At 40.1% G+C, this 24892-nt stretch overlaps 1 protein-coding gene across 1 annotated transcript in view; it reads right to left on the reverse strand.

The window, feature by feature from the left end:
- Nucleotides 1-231: 231 nt before the first annotated feature.
- PDK3 (pyruvate dehydrogenase kinase 3) overlaps nucleotides 232-24892 on the reverse strand; it is an 82970-nt gene continuing 58309 nt past the window's right edge. The window contains exons 6-11 of the mRNA XM_006259797.4: nucleotides 17635-17712; nucleotides 16834-16910; nucleotides 15972-16073; nucleotides 15602-15712; nucleotides 9851-9964; nucleotides 232-5278 (exon numbers count right to left, since the gene is read on the reverse strand). Coding sequence (XP_006259859.1) covers nucleotides 5135-5278; nucleotides 9851-9964; nucleotides 15602-15712; nucleotides 15972-16073; nucleotides 16834-16910; nucleotides 17635-17712 — 626 coding nt within the window. The 3' untranslated portion in view covers nucleotides 232-5134. The remainder of the gene's footprint in view (nucleotides 5279-9850; nucleotides 9965-15601; nucleotides 15713-15971; nucleotides 16074-16833; nucleotides 16911-17634; nucleotides 17713-24892) is intronic.

A 24892-nucleotide genomic window follows, 5' to 3' on the forward strand; every position in this document is an offset into this window, starting at 1 on the left:
CCCTTAGAGACTAACTCTGCACTGAAGATACTGATGGTATCTTCATAGCTTCCTTGTTAAATCTAGCTAATGTACCAGCTGAACAACATGCTTAACCACCTATTTAACTTCATTAAATCAGGGACATTTAGAAATGTGCTTAAAGTGTTAAGTGTTGTTGAGTCGGGGACTAAATCTGAATAAGGTAAGTGTATCCAATAGGTTAATTCCCTTAATAATTTGACAATGGAGTCTTTTAAAACTTTTTATTTGACAACAATGAAAAGGAACAGGAAGGAGAATATACCAAGTTATACACAAGGTTAGCAGACTAGAAACAGTTCCAACACAAATTACAAGAAATCAAAATTAAAACCCATCTCCATGGAATCTTCTGAGAAGTTAATTTCTCCTCTTCTCCACAGATATAAAATAGTCAAACTGATTTAAACCAGTAATTTGCCAACATTATAAACAATGCAACTTGTTAGGGATTGCCAATATGTTCCTCTAAAATGACAAATGTGATGTAGCCCATCTCAGCAGTGACCCAAACTTAACTATCATATGAATGCAGCTTAGTGACTTATGCTAAACCAGCCAAGGGCTCAGCTTCTATTGGAAGGAATCCAAATGACAGAACCCAACACAACTGGCACAAATGTTGCAATCCGTTAGCAGTTTCAGTAGAAAAGGCAAGTACAGAATGGGCCAGGAGTTCTCATATCCCAGGACAGTCCTAACTGAATAGGGTTGAGGACTGCAATTGCCCATGCTAGAACATGATCTGCACACAGAGGAATAAGATCTCCAGGATCAATCTGGCACCCATCAGAATTCAATTCAAAGAAATTCTTAAATAAATTAAAAGGCATACACTATTAGTTGACATCAAAGTAGCTCATAAAACATATATATTCTCTTAGAATATCACCTAAAAATGTTTTGAAACTCAGAAGAAAGAAGCATGATTATGCCAATCTGTGAAACACTTTAAGGCATCTTTAATATTGCAACTAAAATGTTATTTATGTTCCTTTTTTCCTGGTTATTTTATAAGAGAAAAAAAAATTACGGAATAATGTGGAAATTTTAATGACCATTGATTGCTGAAGTCCCCATACAGAAAATACACTGATGGTAATAAGATTATTTCAATGAACAGTTACTTGTGTAAATGTTTTCAGGATGGAGCCCTGAAGTTGCTACTTCCTTCAAAACTGTGTTGTTTAATTATCTTTTGATCAACTCCCCTTCATACTCAATAATAAATTATCCTCAATGTCAACCAGCTTCAAAGATTGCTAAAACGCACTGGAATACATCAATTCGCAAGTGCACATCCAGAAAAAGCAGATGAAGAGCTGTTAGAAAAACCACAGCATCTGTGCAACAACCAAGAAAACATGCATAATAACTAAATGCTAACAACTGCCAGCTTGGCACAGATAGCAATAGATTAATACACTCAACATTGACACTTAAGGGGGTTTTGAATACAAAAAATGTATTTTGGTCAGCCAAGCCCGCTTTGCACTTTATAGCACCTTAGACACAAGGATCTAAAAGTGCTTCATTAAAAACATTAAGGGTGAAATCAACAGGAGTTTTGCCATCAACTTCAAAGGAGGCAGGATTTTGCCCTACATTTTTATTATACTTTGAGGTAGGTAGGTAGGTAGGTAGGAGAATATACTGAGATCTCATCCCACCCAGATAAATGCTCTCACCTTTATTAGTGGAAGGTGACAGCTGTTTTGCAGTGAACAAAAACTCTGTGCAACATGTGAGGACAAAAAGAAATATATCCAATTAGAGCTGAAGTTATGTACGCTGAAAGTTATAAATGAAAATAAAATAAAATATTAAAGACCAACAAAAACATCCATGCTTTTTTAAAAGATACTAAGGAAGTTGTTAAAAATATTATCCAAGAAACAGCATAAACTACAGCAGCGTAAAGACTCCCTTACACGTTAGGATGGAGCACTGAACCTAACAGAGACAAACAGCATCTTCTACTGAGTTAAAAGAGAACACTTAACCTGAGCATCCAGGGATTCATTGAAAATTTCCTAGCGAGTATTAACCGCAATAGACTCCTCTACCTTGCAAAATCTACCAAAAAAACCCAGTTAGTATAGGATAGTATGGCTTACCCACCCCCCACCTTTTTAAAAGAAATTTAAATAAATTAAATAAATTAGTAACAAGTAGTCACATTAAACTAAGGACTACAATATGCACATTTCAGCATGTGTACACCCTGTCACTTTCCCCCATGCAGAATATATGAGTTAACTGTAAATTCTTAGGAAGATGCTAGAAGCTGGCATGTATAGTTCAGTAGTTACACTGGGTAAGACAAAAAAGGAAGTTATCCATCCTCATTATTCATGGAATAACACTGGGAAACTTCTGTTTCTGTCCATTCTCCCCTCCTCCTCCACCCCCATCCTTATTCTTTTTCTTCAGGCCAGCATCCTGCAAAGGGAGGAGGCATGGATAAGGAAGGCTAAACTTGTGACAAAACTGATTTCTGCACAAGTACAGAAGGAAGCATGAAATCAACCACTCACTAAGTCTGGGGTCTGCCTGAAAGCAAACAAACTGACCTGGGAAGGACAGAGGAATAAAAAGAGCAGTCTATGCAGTCTCCCTTCCTTGAACTTTTAGACTAACTTCAGGGTTTATGAATTAATTTCCAAATGAAGACATTTCTAGGGACTTAAGTTTTTAAGTACTAGGAACAGGACTAAATGGAATGGTCTAATTAGATATTAAACTCCAGATTAATAAGTAGTGGGATAGTCCAGTCACTATAGTTATACTCCTTCCATCATATTTTACTTCTTATTCAATAGCTTCTCCATTTACATGTTCTTAATTAAATTTACTGAACAAAAGTGAATCTCTATTCAGTATCTGCATTTATGGACATTTATATTCTCCTTTTATAAACAACAAGCAAGCAGAACAAGCCACCAGTCAGTACTAGTTACTGTGTAAGAACATGACACTTTCATATTAAAAGTCAGAAAAGCCAGAACATATTCATGGAGTTCGTACACTTGTCCTGTTCTTCAAACTGTGTCATTTACTCAAGAATATGTATTTTTCAAGAAAATATGATTGTCCATAAAAGGCAAAATGCAAGATTCACTTTCTTCAAGATCATGGTCAACTTTTCCTCTCTGGTTTGCAGGCACTGTTCATAAAGCAACTTGGAAAAAACTTAAGAAAAGGATACTCAAAGAAGCTGGGGGACAGATATACCATCTGAAAATAGTGACTACATTTCAGGTCAACTCTGTCCCTTTAAAATGAAGGATTTAGCCATTTAACACATTTTCTATTATGGTTCTGGTTTTTCTGCAAAGGCAAATGGATCACTCAGCTTTATCACAAAAAGCATTCTCTCTCTCCCCAACAGTGTCTGCAACCACTGTGGATTATTGTTCAAAAAGTCACATAGACATTGATTTCATATGAGACATATGATTTCGTAGGTGGCACCCTCCATGAAGAAAGAAGTACTCCTATTGACTTCAAAAATCACATTCAAATATTTGCAGAACTAGGACAGAAAATGGGGTTCTTTAAACTTATTGCTTTATCAAGCACTTTGAAATCCTTGAATGAAGCATGCTATCTACGTGCAAAGTCCTATCAGTACTGTCAGACTCCATTTAAAAAAAAATTAGAAATTTCTCACATTTTTCCAGTTTATCTCACACCAATTCTTACAAAAATAAATATTCAGGAGAACAAAACAGACATTTCCCCCACAGTTTTAGCAAACAAGTTTTTTTGTTGTTGTTAAAATCTGCAATATTTTTCAAAAATATCAAAACACCAAGAGAAACTGAGGGCATGACTTAGGGCCCTGTTAGATACATTATAATTCATTCTAGCTTCATTCTTTTGGTAGTTTTTGGCAGAGACTTGAAAGAGGACAGCTTCTTGCCGTTCATCAGTCCTTCTCAACCAATTTCAGTTGATGCTGTTTATTTAGAATTTTCCTCCTTGGAAGACATCATCAGCATTTTAAATCAGGCATCACCAATCTTTTTTTCTACTATGCTTCCGGTTTCAAAACATTTAGCCCAGTAACGCTTTCCCAAAGCTGGTGTACAACTGTATATATGCTATGCATTCAAATTACCAGACTACGGTCTTACATTTAACATACAAATAGCTCTGTAAATTATTTACAGTTTTATGACTAAATCAGATTCCAGGTAACCAATGTTCTTAAGGCAAATTCATTTATATGACTGGCTGTTTGGTCTCTTTCTCTTTTCCTAAAAACAAAACAAAAATATTTGACTGGCCAAGAATATCACATCTGAAATTTAGTCTCTCCCTTCTATTAATGGGAATCGCTTGTAGGTATGAAGAGAAGCACTAACCCCTTATGACCCTTCCTTAAAACGAGGGGGGAAAAGATTTACAAATGCACAATTAATATGGTTTACCATCTGGCATTCTTGTGCAAGTCAATAAAAGCAATAAGGTGCATACTAAAAACTGAAGGTTGCAGTGCCATTTAAGAAAGTATTTTTTGTATATATGTGAGAAATGGATTTGAGAACTTGGGCAAAGCATCAGTTTAAAGCTGCACAGCCCTTTTAGAACTAGACTTAAATTTGTTGTAAGATCTGAATAGTCCAAAGGTATGTTTTGTAACAAGTGATACTGCTTAATATAAAAATGCAGCAAAGAGTTTATTTTCTATGCACATGTTCAATTATACTAGAACCTTTCCATTGCACCATATTGCTGTGTAAGATGCCACTGACTATTAAAAGGAATTTTACACATCTCACCAATTCTTATCTGTGAATAAAAACTGGCTTTTAAAAAATAATACCTTTTACTATACAATTGTATACCTAAGTGCAATCACAGTGCAATCCCTTCTGTCAACATACAGCCAACCAATCCAAGCATATTTTGATAAAGTAGTTACAACTCATACAGCAGACATGCTTAGTGCCTTTCTTTCACAAGTCCCATACATCACTTTGTTCTTGCTGTTTTCAGTGGTCAGTGTATGGAAGTAGTTAACTATTGGGGTTTGGAGTGTTTGTGAACAAAGCAGACTCTATACTGAATGCAGAGATCATCTTTGGGAGAGATGAAACGTGGGTATTTATCGATTAGCTTTGTATTTAGAAGCATCCCTGGGTTCACTGCTAGGATTGCTCCAGTCATCAGCTTCAGGTGTGGTCTTATAGTGTCGCCATGCTGACTTATTAAAAACTGGAAGTCTTTCAAATGATTCACTTGAAAGAGCCTGAAAAAGAAAAGCAATGGTAAGAGACCATTGTTAAATAATGACAAACAAGTGGTGATGATAAATAACAATTTTAAGAATATTCATTCCTGTATGCAACTAAAAGTATCAATTATATACTTTACATGTTCTCACATATTATTTTAAAAGCTGTTTTGATTATACTGATGGTGCGTAGAGGATCCTTGTTCAAAACAGATTATAATGCATTAAAAATCCAAAGAAAATGTAATCCATTTAGAAACACTGCCTCAGTTCCAAAAAACTACACAAAGAGAACAAAGAGATGAAGTATTTTAATTAAAATGTTTCAGGGAAGCTTTTCTTACCCCGCCCCCACGCCTCTTCTCCCCCTCTGAAATGCACACGTGTTAACTCCCCAAGAAACAGCTGGGGCATTAAGGATTTAGGTGTGGAAAGGTTCCTGTGGGAAGCCATGCATCATGGGAAGGATCCAGACGGGCTGTAAAAGGTAAGCCCTGTCTTCTTCTTTGGCGATCCCTCACAGTCGAGGATGATTGTCTTTCATGATTGTCTTATCTGTGTGTCCAAAGATGGCTGATGAGGCCTATCTGGGATCAACAGACTCTACTGCAGCTCAGACACACATTTCCATGTGGGGTAGCACTGGATTCTTGATTTGGTCTGTGACATTCCATTTCTGTCATTCCCACTTTTCCACCTCCTGTTGTTGTTGCTGTGAGGTTTCAAAGCACTCAGATCCCTGCAGCAGACTCGTCTTCCACTTGGGGTGATCCTGGGCGATAGTCTTCCATGAGTTGACATCGATGTTGCATTTTTTAAGTTGACCTTGAAATGTCCCTGAAGCACTTTCTCTGTCCTCCTCTTGAGCATATGCCTTGGCTGAGCTGGGAGAATAAAACTTATTTGGGAGTCTGGAGTCGGACATCTGGATGACATGGCCAGCCCGACAAAGTTGATGTTGGATGATCATTGCTTCAATACTCATAGTATTTGCTTGCAGAAGGACACTGACATTAGCACATCCTGTCTTCCCGCTGGATTCAGAGGATCTTCTGCAGGCAGCATTGATGGTACTTCTCCAACAACTTTAGATATTCCTGTGCACTGTCCATGTCTCAGCTCCATACAGCAAGATGGAAATCACAACTACTTGATAAACCATGAACTTGGTTTCAGATGTGATATCGCGATCTTCAAACACCTGTTTCTTCAGGTGTCCAAAGGCTGCACTTAGACATTTGAGGTGATATTTGATTTCTTTGTGGATGTCAGCCTTCTGCAAGAGATGGCTTCCAAGGTAGGGGAAATATTCAACGTTTTCCAAAGTCCCAACATGAATCTGGATTACCGGAGCTGGGGACTGTTCACATTAAGAGCTTGTTGGTGGAGGACCTTAAGTCTTCTGAATATTAAGTGTCAGTCCCATTTTCTTGTATGCCTCAGGAAAGACACTGGTGATTGCCTGAAGGTCTGCATCTGAGTGAGCACATGCTACAGCATCATCAATGTACTGGAGCTCAATGATTGAGGTTGGGGTGGTCCTGATTCTGGCTCTGTTGGCTGAGGTTAAACAGCTTACCATCCATTTGGTAGTTTAGCTCCACTCTGACTGGAAATTTGTTGCTGGCCAGATGTAGCATTGCAGCAAGGAACATTGAAATGAGTATTGGAGCGATGACGCAACCTTGCTTAACTTCCATTTTAATATCAAAGTGATCTGTGTCAGATCCAGCACTGGGAACCACCACTCTCATATCGTGTCATGGAGCAGGCAGAGAATGGTGACAAGTTTTGGTGAGCATTTGTACTTCAGAAAGATCCCTACATCTTGGCTGAATTGAAAGCTTTTGTTAGGTCAAAGATGGCCATGTAGAGAGGCTTACATTGTTCCTAGTATTTCTCCTGCAGCTGGTAAGCTGTGAAGACCATGTCAGTTGTGCCTCTTGATGCCCTAAACCCACATTAAGATTCCGGAAGCAGCTCTTCAGCAAGTGGAAGAAGATAGTCCAGAAGGGTTCTCACAATTATCTTTCCTGTGCCGGACAGCAAGGCGATCGCTCTGTAGTTTCCATAGTCAAACCTGTCTTCTTTCTTGAAGATCATCACAATCATGGCATCCCTGAGGTCATCTGCGATTTCCTCATCATTCTAGATCCTTAAGATGAGGGCATGAAGCTATGATGTGAGCTCCTCTCCTCCCTGTTTGAAGATTTCAGTGGGGATTCCATCTGCTCCAGATGCCTTTTTGTTCTTCATATGCTTGATGGCTTTCCTCACCTTGTCAAGGGTTGGAGGGATTCCAAGATCATTTCTGACTGGGTGTTGCGGGATGCAGTTGAGAACACTTTCAGCCTCGATTGAGAAGGACTTCAAAATGTTCCTTCCAACAGGCATTGATGGCTCCCCGTTTCCTTGATCAGGTCTCCTCTATCCTTAGGTCTCAAGGGGGTTGGTCCCCGAGTGCTTGGACCACAGATGGCTTTGGTGGCACTGAAGAAACCATGCACATCAACAAAATGTTAAATATCCTTAGCCTTGTCATCCCACCACTGGCTCTTCACTTCACATGTCCTCCTTTTAACCTCTCCCTTAGCTGCATGGAGATTCAATTTCTTTTGCTTGGACTTGTAGCCCAATAAGCCCTGTACCCCATACTGGAATTGAGGACTACCATGGTTTAGCATTTTGCCTACATTTTCTGTTTACTGAATAACTTGTGTCTGGAAGCAAGGTCAAACAAATGCTGACACTACCCTGCTTCTGGGCAGGTCAGCAAGTTAGTTTACTGGCATATACATCTCCTCTTTGAATCAGATCTTATCACAACACTCCAATGCCTTTCCCAGCTTTTACTGTAAAGCCTTGGGGCAAGCCAGAAGATAGTGCAAATGGAGCTATTCACTGATAATGTCTTAGACCAGTTCTCTGTGACCCGCACTGGCTTCCAGTTAGCTTTTGATGGAATTCCAACAGTCAGTTTAGGTCCATAAACACACCCATCCCAAACAGTGTGGGATCTGGTTGTCTGAGATGTGTGTCTCCCCCTGTAACACACTACTGCACTTGGGTTCAGAGACATTTGAGCTGGACTTCCTCAAAATGAACAAGGCAGCACTATGGTAGTATTGCCTGTGAAGAGTCCTCATTTTTGGAACTCACCTATCTTTCCTTTTTCTACAAGATATTTTGGTCTTCTGGAAATGTGTCAAAGTCCAGCCTTTTTTTTTTTCTCTCTTCTGTTAGGGCTATGGAGAAATGGGTGGACTGAGGAAGATATGTCCTTTGTTAATGATTATGTTGCAATTTCTGGTTTACAGCAGGGGTGTCAAAGATCTAGGTAACAGAGCAGTTTCACCTGGCCTGTCATGCCACTAGAGAGACTATGAATTTAGGCACAGAGCTCCCAATTGTAGAAGCCTGTCAGTAGGGAGAAGGGGGGGGGGCATAAACAACAGCTGTATTAACTACTGTGCTGCTGCCAGGTCCATATGTAGCTTGGAGGCCCAGGCAAGTTTGACACCTATGGTTTATAGGATAAGTTTCCACAACACTGAATGGGAACCACTTTAGACATCTAGATAAATAAAATCAACAGGCAGCCAAGAGAAGTACAACATTTGAGATCTGAACAAAATTTGAGTTTTGAAGTCATTCATTTTAATGCAGCAGTACAGAAAAAGCAGCCAAGAGCTTTCCCAAAGGAGCCAAGAGCTTTCCAAAATCAAACCCAGATATTTTATTCAATATTTTGCAGACAATAACTGTCTAGCCTTCATTGACTAGGAGCAGAAAATGTCCTCAAAAGGGAGGGCCCCAGCTGTGAATGAAATAAAAAATTGGAAATGGACGTGAAGAAAGATAGGAAAAAAGAATCTGGTGCACTTCAATCTAAAGTATGCAGAATAACTACATCCAGTCAAATCCAGCTCTCATTTGTAGTAATGAGCATCAGAAACCAAAAGGACAAAGAAAAGAATTCACAAAAGCAAGAACACACAAGGTAAAAACCTAATCACTTCAATATGGAATAAAAATGTTGAACAGGGTTTAAAAATAACGAAAACTAATGCAATATCAATGCCTATGGTTAAAAATGGCTTCATTTAAAGTCAGGATTCGCATGTAAGATTTCATAGACATTAAGGCTGGAAGAGACCTCAGAAGATCATCGAGTCCAGCCCCCTGCCTGAGGGGCAGGAAGTCAGCAGGGGTCATAGGATCCCAGCAAGATAAACATCCAAATGTCTCCTGAAGTTGTTCAAAGTAGGTGCTTGAACAACCTCCGGCAGTAGACTATTCCAGACCTTGGGGGTTTGGACAGTAAAGAAGTTCTTCCTTATGTCCAGCCTGAAACGGTCACGGAGGAGTTTGTGACCGTTCGATCTTGTCATCCCTTGGGGCGCTCTGGTGATTTAAAATAAAGTATACCAATACATGTGAGAAACAAAACCTTGTATGTCTGGAAACAAAATTTCTTGAAAAAGGACAGTTAAATTAATTCCTTTTTTCCAGCAGAGAACTTTACTGCTAGCATATAAAGATATCACTCGGAGCTTTACTACGTTATAATGGAGTCAAAAATATTACCTTCAAATAAATTACAGCATCAGTACCCACGCCTTCCATTGAGTAGAGTTTGAGGTCACCTTGAAAGTACCTAGCATAAAGACGAGAGATTGGCAAACCATAGCCAAATCCAGCCTAAGAAACATAAAATAGAGGAAAACTGATGTGGTAAGGAAGTTTAAAATCAACACGCTATTACATACAAGTTGTTACTGAACAAAGTTATTAAATTTCCCTCGCTTTTCCCTTCAAACCTGGCTTTGTTCCTCAGCCTACATAATTTGTTGCAGGAAAAATCTGAATGCCCTTTTGCCTATAATAGGATTTACTAACTTAAATATAGAAGAGGTTAAAAAAAAGTCAACAGCAGCAGCACATCTTGGAAACATACAAAAATAGGAAGAAAATCTTGCTACAGTGTCTTTAGTAGGCCATCACGTGCATTGTTAGCCTTTTGAGGATGCTGTTAGACTAAGCAGTCCCCAGCCATTAAAATGGGATGATTCTCTGAATGACTCTCTCAGGATGGCAGGAAGTGGTGCAATATTCCATTCATTGTTCAATGGTACCAAGTATCTGACAGCAGTCTATTACCTGGGATTTTATTCTCAGCAGTTTCTATGCTTAGGAGATTGTGGAAAAAGCAAGGGCTCTGCAACCTTCAGCTAGTCTACACTGCTAAATCAATGACTGCTGATGGCATACTGCAACAGAAAACGGAAGAGAGTTGTAAGGAAAATAACTGCAACTTTCTTCATGCACAAAGTAATACTAGGCAAACAGCCCTTACTATGGCTATCCACCCCTCAAATAACTGTCACTGCAGCACAATGGCTCTTCTGTTGAATGTTCAGGTTTTGTTACAGGCCAAATAACTTGCCAAGGCATAGATGTCTGTCATAATATAATAAAGAACACTTTTCTTGCGATCTCCCAGTTGGTCTCATAAAAGGTATCATTTTGGAACCAGGAGTTCTAGTTTTTTGTCAGTCATAATATGCACTCATTTTCAGTCTATGACCCATATAACCCGAAAGACAAGCCAACGTAGCCTTGCCCCTCTTATGGCCCAAGCCTATGTGAAATTAGGGTTAGCATTGGTTGTGGACACATGTAACAACTGAACTGGTCCCATATGTCATTGATCTGGAACCAGTTCCCATTGTTGCCAGCCAGACATGTCCAATGTACAATACCCTTAATTTCAAGTGGGATAGTTACCATTTGGGCATTAAATTTCTGGGGCTCCAACACCAGGGAGTAGGATTGACCACCCAGCACAGCATGCCTTGCAGTGGGGGCAGAAGGGAGCGCTTGCACCCACATGTTGGGAGTCCCAGGGATGGCTGACCTGTGGCTTGGGGTGTTTTCAATTTTCTGCTTTCCCATCTCTCCTAAACACGAGTTCTATAAAATTCAGTAAAATTGACCAAACTCTCCCGTGTCCTCACCTGAGGGGAAGGAAAGAGTGCTTGGCCCCACGTTTTTAGGTTGGGGGGCGTGATGAGGGGCTGCAGTTAAGTAGGGAATGAGGACAGTGCTAGTTGTTAGAGAGTTGTTATTGAAAACATTACAAGGGACCTCACTGATGGAATGCGTCAGTGACGTGCGGGGACAGGGGAGGGCATCCGATTGCAGCAGTTGGAACAGAGAAAAAGGGGAAGAGGGCGCTGGGACCACTATACACTTTCAAACCATGCCAGGTGGCTTTAAAACAGTTTAATGGACTAGATCATCTGTCTGTTTCAGATTTAAACCAGTCTAAATTCTGTGTGTCCATACACATGAAAGGTATACTTCTCTTTTGCTGTAGAGAGTGGAGCACATTTTACCTACAGATCCTTCAGCCTCCTCAGCATATGCTGAGCTGAGGAAGGAATGTACTTGATTCATTCATTTGAATTTATTTAAGTCATCTGAATTCACTTATTCATTTGTATCCTTCTGCATCAACCAAAGCTATCCACGGACAGGAAAGTAGGTTGCAGCAGACTTAAAGGCATGGCTGTCATGGGTTTGAAAAACAATAAGCATCAAGAAGCTACCAAAGGTGTCTATGACTCAACAGAGCAAGAACAGGGTGTTGTCTGTTTTTATAAAGACCTATAATACTTCTAGCCCTGGTAGCCTGGCACATATCAGACCCTTGTATGAACTGGCATAGCTCCACTGAAGTCAATGGCAATATACTGTATTTATATTCATGGAAGATATGGCCCTAAATTTCAAGCATACAGTGGGATGCTGTGGTGTCATAGGGTTTAGCAGGGTGAATTCATGACTTACATAAGTGAAACACGACTTCAGCATTCATGAATTATGCACCTATTGCAAATTGATTCTGACAAAATCTTTATACCACATATCTCATAATATATTCTCTTACAGCGTGTGTGTGTGTGTGTGTGTGTGTGTGTGTGTGTGTGTGTGTGTATTACCCCTCTCATTTCTTTTTCAGAAGTGTCCACCCACAACACCACAATGTTTTCCAGGGATATTACCTTGGTTTTTTCCTGATGATTAACATTAGAGACCTAAAACAACTCACAGCATTACACCATTTAATGTAAGTAGAAGGAAACTGGGCACAGAGATATGCAAGCTATGTGGTTTTTCTATTCACATTGCCTGTCATATACTTAGTTACCTAAAATTGAGGTTTCCACTGTGAAGACAGTGATTTACTTGTGCTCTCTTAATATTAACACAGCATATGCTAAGCTCAATTCTTAAAGACTCCCATTGGCTCAGGATATAGGTATGTTCCACTTGCACATTATTTGTGAATCTTTAGGGGCAAGTTCTTTCCAAGACAACCAATTAGCTTTTCTTAGAACTACTAAAAAGCCAAATCTTTCCTGGAGAGAGGACAGTAATTACTTTACAGAAATTAAAAAGCATGTTAATGGGAAGGCTAACACAATGGAAACTGTGCACCCCCAGAGATGGATTAAGGCTAGATAGGCTCCATAACAATATCAAGTTGCGCCTCCTCACACACTGTACACTGCAAAGACTTTCCCTCTGGATCTGAGCCTTTGCATGTCTCAGCAACTGACCACTTCGATGACCACTATGATGGACAGAGGGTGACACCATAAGGATCACTGTCAGTGTTATGCTTGATCAACACCAGAAAACAGTCTAGACGGGAATCACGCTGGCATTCCAAACAATAAAGCTTTCTAACACTAATTTTTCATTATACATTAGATTGTGCACTGTAAAAAGGAGAAATGTATTCCATACTAAGTACATGGGGCTAGCAACATCAGTTAGATCCAATTTAAAGTATATTTCCTTTACTAAGGAAATGTTACCTTGTATGTATGCATCAAACAATTTAAATATGTGATTAATTGATTTCTTTAAAGATCTTACTAACTGTAATTTAACATACAGCGTGTGTCAGTGAATTCAACTATTGTTTGCCCATTATACACATGCAGCATGGGTAAACCCAAGACCTTGCCAGGATCAGAATGCTGCCATGGAAACAAGGTTTTTCCACTGACTTAATATTGTTGCAAATATAATTTAAAGAGAAAATGTCCAGCAATATAAACATCAAAATCAAGGAATGTTTCATGCCTTAAGTGCAGCATCAGTAAAAAAAAATAGAGGAAAAAGCCAAAATGTGAAGTGATTCTTATTTTCTAAGTGATTAAATGGCAAGGTCCAAAACACATTGTATTAACTAGAACATGATTATCGCAAAGTCATTAGAACTGCAGACATGCCTTCTAATTCATGGGTTATGGCTGTTTAGAAGTTCTGGTCTCTGGTTTTGATTGAGTAAAACCTTCTTCCTAAGGTAAAAGGCTGAATGATTTTGTAAAAATCTGAACTTCTTCACCGGATTTTTCTGAACCATTTTATAAATAATTAATAAAATAGAATATAAAATACTAACATAGAATGGTTGATCAGCAGTAAGTCCTCAGCACCTAGAGGTGCAAGAAAACCATTTTGCCAATTGAGAGAGAAACAGAAGGATGTATCAATGAGGTATGAAGGGGAAGATGGAATAGTGTGCGAGTTACAGGAGGTTTTCTCCATCCCAAACCCCCAAATCACAGAAAGCATCAGAGAGAAAAGAGCATAAAACTTGATCCAACAAAGCTCCAATCCCACAAACTCTAGCACATGTGACTGACAATAAGAATGCATACCAGTGTTTGCAGGGCTTGGGTAAGGTCTAAGTGAGCAATTAGGGTGTCCAAGTAATGAAATGTCAGACATTAGATGGAACAAACCTACACATAATTAGGAAAGAAGAGGGCAGTTTTGACTGGACTCACAGATTGGCAGGAAGCTACTAAAAGAGGCAAAGAATAATTTGCTCCTAATGCTTGAATCTTCTGAAAAGGAATTTAGAAAAATCATGAAGAGATAAATTGTAATTGTGAAGCAAAGATGATTTAGATATGAACATAAGGGATTTGTTTTTAATCAGGTCTGTTGTAGAGCTGAGCTCTGGCAATTTTCTGTTCGAGTTAAAAGGCAGATGTCTAGGAAAAGGTGATGCAGAAAGAAGACTGATGTCAAGAAGGACTCCAAAATTCCTGGCTTTGGGAACAAGTTTCAGATTGGAATTAAGGAGACAGTTCCATACAACTGCATCTAGGCAAAAAGATGTTGTACAAACGCATGCATTTGAAGCATTCATTACTAAGAAGTTAAGCTGTTGAACAAAGTTCTAAAAGAGTCAAGAGAAGTAGACAACGGTTACAAACAGATCAGAGCGCACATGAACATACACGTAGAGACGGTTTATATTTCGACACAGACAACCAAAGCTGAAGCAAATCAAAACACCCTAAAAGCAACAGCTATATGAACAGAAGACTGAAGTAGAGCCTCTAGCTCCTCCATTCATGTAACTATTTTGGGTAGTTTCTACATATACTGTGTGTCTGAATGATTTTCTGTGTCAGAACTAGAGCATGACAGCTTTTCAGAACAGGTATCATATCTTATTTACAGAAGATGAATACACCTTAACCCTAACAAAACCATCTGAAATTTTATGAAAAGCTAAGAGGATTTTTAACTGAAGAGTCTGAGTGAAAAGTGCCCAAGACACTGACTTTTATTTGACATGCACTGGGATACAGGCTGCGGTAGAAACTGTACAGAAAAAAAAAATGAGAAGATGGACATCCACAATAAGAGGCATTAATCAATTTTTTTTTTGGAATAATACTAGTTAGATCACTTTCACCAAGACAAAACTATGGGAAGGGAATAATCCTGTCAGACAAATAAATCAAGAGTTAACTGGTGATATCACCCATCAATTTTTTTTTTTTTTTTGGTTTTACCATTTCCCAGGGAAGCATCTACACCTGTATGAAAGTCATTTTTAAGAGTTTGATACATTGATGCATTGCTCCAGAAGTGCTATAATATTGATAAATGAAGCTTAACTGATAGGCTAAACTGATAGGCTGACAGTCTCATGCTAACTAAAAATGTTTCCATTAATTTTTTATTTTAATATTGTATACAGAGGGTCCCATTTCCAAGAACACCCATGCATAAGCAATTTGTTACTTAAAGTAAGCTGCCAAAAAAGTACACACGCAAAGTGTTCTTACACAATTTGCCTGCATGGAATTACTAACGATATCCAATTTCCTCAATGGGAAAAAAGATTTCTAGAAAGTTATATTGTAGAGAATGGGATCTCTCTAGAAGCAAGACTGCAGGTATGTGATTGCGCTCATGCTCCACAGAGAAAAGGGATGAACCGGAATCTGTAATGCTTACCAAAGGTACTGCTCGTGTTGGCTCCAAACTAGGCCTTGGCGCTGTTGAGTACATGTAGTTAAATAACCTGTCTATTTTTCTCAAAGGGACACCGCCACCTTGATCACTTATCTGTGGAATAAAGTCAAAGTTTTACTTAAACACTAAGTATTATCTCAAAAATAAAGTTTACAATATCAAAATACATAACAAGAGATATTTAAATGATAGTTAAATGTATGAATATTACTATAAATGGAACAAGTGTCAAAACTTATCAGGAGGATACAATTTAGGTCCTATAAAATTGAAGACAAATATATTGAAAACAATGCTAATGAGCAGTTTTACAAAAAATGATTCAGTATTTAAAGAATCATTAGGAATTTACCTTTATGGATAAATCTTCTTTCCCCAAAGTGACTAACGTTTTAATTGATGGATAGGTTTCTCTTTTACCTTGATGCAACTCCACTGTAGCTCGCATTGAGTTCTAAAGTTCAAAGGAAAAAATATTAAATGTTTCATATTCTGATATACTCTTTACCTCTCAACTTTACCATAATACTTTTTGCACTAATGCTAAAGTCAGATATATTTCCTTTGATTTTTTCTGGAAAATGTTTTTAAGTTGTCTTAAACAGGATATAGAAAAGATGAACTCAAGGTGAACTTTAAAGCAAATTAACTGTCATTTAAATCAATGCATTTCTTCACCACATTTTAGTGTCAATAATGTAATACTTTTATTGGTTATAAAACCAAGTAGAATGAAGAAATTTTGTTCTACCTGAAATAAAAAAATTATATACAACACTAAGACTATCCATTTCCACAGTGCAGAAAATCGGCAATTGTGCTAATCAAACATATGAAATTATTTTGAAAACTATATACATTTGAAAACTACATAAAGTGCAACAGAATCTAGTAAAGCCTTGATTCACAGAGATGCAGGTTCCCTGCCAAAGCCATTACACATTTCATCACTTAAAATGCCCTTAATACTTAATTAAGGAAGTTTATACTCATAGGACATCACATACATTTGCAGGTGCTGCTGTACTTTTCATATTGGTCAACATCTAAATAATCCCCCCCAAATTCTCACCTTTTCTATGCTAGTCAAGACCAAGCATCATAAATAAGAGCCCAAAGGTACATATTATATATATATATTTACAAGAGTTATGAGAAAGTAATTTTAATTATATAGCATGCAATACAACTGCTACCCTAATCAGTAGAGATACCTTGAACAACTCAAACAGCATATGAAACAGATGTGAGGGCACATAGACTACTTGAATAGGCTTGTCTGAAGCTTTAGCTAGAAAGAAAACAAAGCATCAATTAATGGGCAAAATTTTTCAAGAATGTTCCACAATCCACTCCATCTACTGGTGTGATCCAAATTTGTAACAAAGATATGTTATCTCTCTCTGTGTGATACTTGCAAAGATGCTTCAAAATGAAACATATGTCAGCCATACGGAAGTACAATAAGATATGGAGAACCTCTCTATTTTGGAGAACGCTCAGAAAAGCTAAAGTGGCTGTTAACAGTGATATCTGATTCCACACAAAGCAGTTTTCACTCAACATTGATAATGAAACAAATGCTACAATACATAGGAGTTCTTCTGTATACGCTGTTGGAGTTTAAACTCCCGAATTTCTTAACTATTCTTGAAGGGAAGATGATTAGAAAGTGAGTAAAAACAAGACCCCCATCTATATAAAATATTACAATTCTGTAATTCTGCCATAATTTAAATTTTATCTGAAAAACTGAAAGCTAGTTACTTTTTATTAGGACTCATGGTAGAGGAGGTATCTTTTGTTAGGCCAACAAGATTTCTGCCAAAATATATATTTTGCAGAAGTCTAGTTGGTCTAATAAAAAAATATCACCTCTACCATGAGTCCTGATTCCTTTTGCCTCTAAACCAACATGGCTACAACCTGGATACCTTACTTTTTATTAAGCTTATGTAAAAAAAAAAATCCAGCATTTCTTACATCATTTAAAATAAAACAAACTACATTATTACCATTGAATTCTTCAACTTCCAAATCTGGTGCAACCATATAGTATTGCTCACACAACATCTTAGCTGTTTCATAAGCATCTATGAAAGAACAACAACAAAAACGTACTTAACACAGAATTATGCAAAAAGGCCAGAAAAGTTCACCTTACACCTCCTGTAAAAAAAAAAAAGCTGCATGCAGAAAGCTGACTTTCAGGCACTGGTTTAACAAATGTGAAATCAATGTACATTTTAATGTTATCCATATCACAAGCGTATGGTGAACAAAGGAGATTATCAATGGAAAAAGAAACAAAATCACTATCAAAGTTACCTAAGTGAAAGAAGAAAACAGCCAGGGTATTATCTTGGTGAGGGTCAACTACAAACCACCCAACAAACAAGAGAAGGTGGTAAAGCTTTATTTATTTATTTTTAACTGTAATTAAACATCCAAACCAGAGGACCTGGTGCCTCTGATCTGGATGTTTAATTGCATTTAAATATAAAATGCAATTTGGAGAATTTTAATTATTGGAATATTTGTTGTGAAGATAACTCAGAGCAAATACTCCAGCAAGCTCTTAGATTGTGTTGGGACAGATGAGAGAGAAACCAATGGAGGGGCAGCTTCCTTTGTTTCTTCTTATTAATACAGAATACTTGGGTGGAGAATCTGAAGATGTCAGGCAACTTGAATGACAGTGATTATGAAATAAATTATTGAGCCTAAAAAAATGGAAGAAAAAACAGAAAGAGAAAACACTGAACCTCACAAAAGGAGATTTTAACAGAGTACTGGTAGGCAAGTCTAGGAAAAGGAAGTGTGTGTATGTGTCTGTGTGTGTATATATATTTGGGATTGCGGGGGGCGGGAAATGAGAGTTGGCTGTTTCTTAGGCAGATTATATTAAGGTAACACGAGAATGCTATGAGAGAAAGGCTTTCCCCCTGGCACAAATGTAACACCTGTTCATGGACACCAATTTCTACAACTTTCCTGTAAACTAAGAAAAACTGTGCTATTTTATTGCTTTGCATTAATTGCACGTGTATATGCACCTACCGATTTCAAATTAGAAGGAGGTATCAAGTCGGGTTCCCCAAGAGTCTGTCCAGGTCCAGTACTGTTCATTACTTTAATTTGGGACTTCAAGGACGTAACTGAGCATATGCTTACTATATTTTTGGATGACACCACATATGGGTGAGAGATTAAACACTTTTAGAAAGACAATATTAAGATTCAAAAGAGCCTTAATAAATCGGAAAAGTGGTCCGAAGGAAGGAACAAATCAGAAGTACAAATATAAACTAGGGAATGACTGACTAGATTGCAGTACTGCAGAAAGTAATCTGGGGTTACAGTGTGCCATAAACCAACAATGTAAATATATTGTAAAAGAAAATGTTAATAGCACAATAGGGTGCATTAACAGAAGTGCTGTAAGGAAATCACAAAAAGAAACATTTCCACCGTGTTCAGTTAGCCAGTTACTCAACTAGAGTACTGAGTCTATGTTGGTGCCACACACTAGCAAAGATGGAGACAATCTGGAAAGAGTCCAGAAGACAACCCCAAAAATTAGAGGTCTAGATAACATGACATATGAAAAATGTTTCAAAAGATTGTGATTAGCCAACTGAGGGGCTAATCTGGTTAACAGTCTTTCAACAGAAAAAGAAATTGGTATAAAGAGGACAGTGATCAGTTGTCCTCTGCATCCATGGGAGACAAGACAAGAAGTAATGAGCTTAAATATGAGCAAAGTAATGAGCTTGGACAAATAACTAGGGAGGAGTATAAGACTATTGCTCAGGCATGCAGGGATGAAGTCAGGAAGGGCAAAGCGCAACTGGAGTTGCAACTAGCAAGGGATGTGAAGGGTAACAAGAAGAGTTTCTAGAAGTATGTCAGTAGCAAGAAGAGGACCAGGGAAAGTTTGGGTTCCTTACTGAATGTGGGAGGCAACTCTCTGACAGAGGATTCATGGATTCATAGATTGTAAGGCCCGAAGGGACCTTGGAAGATCATTGGGTCTAGCCCTCTGCACCAGGCAGGAAAATAACTTGGGGGTCAGGTGACCCCAGGAAGGTGACTGTCCAGTCTCCTCTTGAAGATTTCCAGGGTAAGTGATTGCACCACCTCTGGAGGGAGCTTATTCCACAGTCTGGACACCCTGAATGCGAAGAACTTTTTTCTAATGTTGAGCCTGAATTGATCTTCTAGGAGTTTGTGGCCATTACTCCTGGTTTTCCCCTCAGGTGCCCTGGTGAACAGTTGCTCACTGAGCCCTCGATGTACTCCCCTAGTGTAGCAGTAAGCTGCTACCAGGTCCCCTCTCAGCTGCCTTTTCCTCAAGCTGAAGAGTCCCAGATCCCTCAGCCTTTCCTTGTATGGCTTGCCTTTTAAGACTCTGATCATACTGATGGCTCTTCTTTGGACTCTCTCAAGCTTGTCCATGTCCCTGTTAAAGTGTGGTGCCCAGAACTGGATGCAGTACTCCAGATGTAGTCTCACCAATGCTGAGTAGAGAGGAAGAATCACCTCCTTGGATTTGCTGGAGATGCATCAATTGATGCATGCCGGAGTATTATTTGCCTACTGGCTACAGCATCGCACTGCTGGTTCATATTCATACTATGGTTTATTATTACCCCCAGGTTCCTTTCATTCGTGGTGTTAGTGAGTTTGGTGCCGCCAAGCCTGTAGGTGCATCGGGGGTTGCTCATCCTGAGGTGCAGCACTTTACATTTCTTGATGTGGAACTTCATGAGGTTCTGATCTGCCCAACTTGCTAGCCTATCTAGGTCCACCTGTAACTGTAGCCTATCTTCAAGTGTGACCACGCTTCCCCATAACTTGGTGTCATGTGCGAACTTGGCCAGTGAGCTCTTTGCCCCCACATCCAAATTGTTAATATAGATGTTGAAAAGTACTGGACAGAGCACCAACCCCTGTGGGACACCGCTAAACACGTCACACCATGGTGACAGATCTGTTCACTACGACTCTCTGGGTCCTATCCTGCAGCCAGTTTTTCACCCACCTGACCGTCTTGGAGTTAACCCCACAATCCTCCAATTTTCTCGCGAGACATCATGGAATATTAGATCAAAGGCCTATTGAAAATCTAGGTATACAATGTCAACCTGCTCTTTCGTGTCCAGATGGCGAGTTACCTGATCATAGAAGGAGATGAGGTTGGTAAGGCGAGACCTGCCCACGATAAAGTCATGCCTGCTGTCATTCAGAATCTTACCTTCTGCAAGCTTATCGCAGATAGATTCCTTGATGGACTTTTCTAGGATTTTCCCTAGGATGGAAGTTAGACTGAATGGCCTATAGTTACCCGGGTCCTCCCTCCTGCCCTTCTTGTGGTTGGGTACAACACTGGCCCTCTTCCACTCCTCAGGGACTTCTCCAGAGCACCACGAGTTGTGGAAGAGTTTCACCAAGGGTTCTGCAAGGACTTCAGCCAGCTCCTTCAGCACTCTCAGATGAAGATTATACAAGTCAGCAGGACCGGATATGTCTATTTTTATTAACTGGTCATATACCAATTCTACGGCAATAGTAGGAAGGCAATTATTCCTACCGTGCTCATCCTCTACTCTACCTGATGTGGTTTTCACCATGGTCTGGTGAAAGACTGAGACAAAGTAGTCATTCAGAAGTTCCTGGGTGCCAGTAACCAGCTCTCCTGAGTTGTTAAGCAATGGCCCCACATTCCCATTTGTTTTCCTCCTGTTCCCTATGCACCTAAAGAAGGACTTATTGTTGTCCTTGATTCCTGTTGCTAATCTAAGTTTGGTCGCTGCTTTAGCCTTTATCTGTTCCCTGCAAATGCAGGATGTTGTGGAATAGTCCTCCTTGGGGCCTGCCCCGAGCTTCCATTGTGTATATAAGCCTCTTTTTCTTCTTTTTTAAGAGGACCATGATTTCCCAGTTTAGCCAAGAGGCCTTCCCACCCTTCTGTTACCTTTTCTCTGCATAGGAACGGGCTTCCTTTGTGCTTCAAAGATTGTGTCCTTAAGGAACAACCACTCTTTGCACACACCTTTTGTCTTCAGTTCCCGGTCCTGTAGCACTTGCCCTACTAGTGGCCTAAGCTTGTTGAAATTTGCATTTTTGAAGTCCAAGACTTCAATCCTGCTATCCAATTTCTCTGCCTTATGTCAGACAGTGAACATGATGGTTCACTATCATGTTCACTATCGCTATCGCCCAGACTTCCCTGTATATTTAAGTTGGTCACCAGGTCATCTCCTTTGGCCAGGACCAAGTCTAGCAGAGCATCACATCTGGTTGGATCATGTACCTCATGAGTCAAGAAAAGCTCCTTGACACAGGTCAGGAAGGATTGTGACCACTGCAGAATGCAGAAAAGGCTGAAGTGCTCAATGCCTTCTTTGTCTCAGTCTTCACAGGCAAGGCCAGCTCTCAGACTACTGCACCGGGCAGCACAGTTTGAGGAGGTGAGCAGCCAAGCGTGGCAAAAAAGCAGGTTAGGGACTATCTAGAAAAGCTGGATGTGTACAAATCCAGGGAACTGGAAGGGATGCACCCAAGGGTGCTGAAGGAGTTGGCTGATGAGATTGCAGAGCCACTGGCCATCATCTTTGAAAACTCACGGTGATCGGGAGACATCCTGGATGATTGGAAAAGGGAAAACATAGTGCCTGTATTTAAGACAGGAAAAAGGAGGATCCAGGGAACTACAGACCAGTCAGCCTCACCTCCGTTCCTAGAAAAATCATGGAGCAGGTCTTCAAGGAATCCATTTCTAAGTACTTGGAGGAGAAGAAGGTCATTAGAAACAGTCAGAATGGATTCACCAGAGGCAAGTCATGCCTGACCAACCTGATTGCCTTCTATGATGAGATGACTGGCTCTTTGGATGCGAGGAGGCCAGTGAATGTGGTATACCTTGATTTTAGCAAGGCTTCTGATACAGTCTCCCGCAACATTCTTGCAGGCAAGCTAAGCAAGTACAGGCTGGATGAACGGACTGTAAGGTGGACAGAAAACTGGCTGGAGCATTGGGCTCAAAGGATAGTAATCAATGGCCCAATGTTTTTATCACTGACCTGGAAGATAGCATGGAGTGCACCGTCAGCAAGTTTACAGATGACACCAAGCTGGGGGGAGCAGTAGATACACTGGAGGGTAGGGCTGGGATTCAGAGTGACCGAGACAAATTGGAGGATTGGGCCAAAAGAAATCCTCATGAGGTTCAACAAGGATGGGTGCAGAGTCCTGCACTTAGGACAGAACAATCCCATGCACCAGTACAGGCTGGGGGCTGACTGGCTGGGCAACAGCTCTGCATAAGAGGACCTGGGAGTATAAAACAGCAGTGTGCCCTTGTTGCAAAGAAGGCTAACAGCATACTGGGCTGCACTGGTAGGTGCCAGCAGGTCAAAGCAAGTGATCATTCATGAGGCCACATTTGGAGTACTGTGTGCAGTTTTGGAGCCCCCACTACAGAAAGGATGTGGACAAATTGGAGAGAGTCCAGCAGAGGGCAACAAAAATGGTGAGAGGGCTGGGGTACATGACTTATAAGGAGAGGCTGAGGGAACTGGGCATATTTAGTCTAGAGAAGAGGAGACAGAGGGGATTTAATAGCAGCCTTCAACTACCTGAAGGGTGGTCCCAAAAAGGATGGAGCTAGACTGTTTTTAGTGGTGGCAAATGACAGAACAAGGAGCAACGATCTCAAGTTACAGCAACGGAAGTTTAGATTAGATACTAGGAAGAATTTTCTCACTAGGAGGGTAGTAAAGCACTGTAACAGATTAGCGAGAGAGGTTGTGGACTCTCCATCCTTGGAGGTTTTTAAGATCTGACTAGACAAAGCTTTGACTGGGATGATCTAGTTAGGGATGGTCCTGCTTTGAGCAGGTGGTTGGACTAGATATCCTCCTGAGGTCCTTTCCAGCCCTAATTTCTATGATTCTATGATTCTAAATTACAATAAGGGATAGTTAGGTTAGATATTAAGAAGAACTCTTGCTATATAGATGGTTAAGCTTTGGAAGAGATTACTTAGGTTGCAGAATGTCCATCATTGTAAGTTTGTCAAGCCTAGGTTAGACAGACATTCGACTGTTTTTTCTGATAACAGGAGTGGCCAACCCGCTGCTGAGCCAGTCTGTGTGTGAGAGACACGTGGGCTGACTGGAGAGGAGAAAGGCAGCAAAGTGGCAGATAGGGCAGGGAGCAGAAAGTGGAGCAGCAGACTGGTCAGGGAACATAGGTCAGGGAGCAGAAAACAGAGCAACAGAGCAAGGGGACTGAAGTGGCACTCAGGGATGATGCAGGGCTAAGTTGTTGCATGTCTACCAAGAAGTTTACCCCCAACTGTTTTAGAAAGTCATGATCCTGCTAAAACTGGGGTTTGGACTAACTCAGGGGATGTCAACCTGGGGTACTTGCACCCCCAGGGGTACTTGAGAAGGCCTAAGGGGTACACACGGGCGGGCAGGGTTGGAGCATTGCCACATGCGATTCCACACTGCCGTGCAGGTGCTGCCCACCCGGCTGGATGTGGGGAACAGGGGAAGCTTCCGCCACTCTACATCTGGCCACACGCCACCCTCTCCCCCCACCCTCCCAGCCGCAGACCGCCACCCCCCTCCTCCCCCACATCCGGCCGCCAGGGGTACACTGCTCCATGTCCAACCACCGGGGGTACACTGACCCAAAAAAGTTGAAAACCCCTGTACTAACTAAACCTCTTGACATTCTGTTCAGCCCTCTTTTTCTATGATTCTACATGGGTTGTTCAAGTATAGCATATCTTTGTTTGAACAAGAAGTGTATTCTTGCCCTGAAGATTTGTAGCAGTCTTGCTAATAAGTATGACCGTGAACAGCAAGGCAGGATAAACTTCTAGGAAAAGAGTCAAAGGCTGGGCTATAATGTCTGGTGCCTCTGGTGTGGTTTGTACAAAAACGAAGTGGGTGAATGTAAGCTAGAAGTACGTAGATAGCGGGCGTAGTGAATATAACTGGGTCTTAGCCATCACAATCTGACAGTTTTTCCTGTTGGCTCCACACTACTTGGTCAACTATAACAGAACTACTCAAGTGAATAATGGTTGTTGGATCCAAAATGGCCAATATTTGATGTTTTACTGAAAAATAGAGTAGCTGACATTTTAGGATTCACTTTAACAATATATCATTAATTTGTATGATTTGGGAAAGGAAAACAAAAGTAGAGACACATCAAGAATCTCTTCCAATTCCATTTTTTTTTTTTTTTTTTTGC

The sequence above is a fragment of the Alligator mississippiensis genome, chromosome 1, assembly GCF_030867095.1.
Source record: "Alligator mississippiensis isolate rAllMis1 chromosome 1, rAllMis1, whole genome shotgun sequence".
Classification (NCBI taxonomy): Eukaryota; Metazoa; Chordata; order Crocodylia; family Alligatoridae; genus Alligator; species Alligator mississippiensis.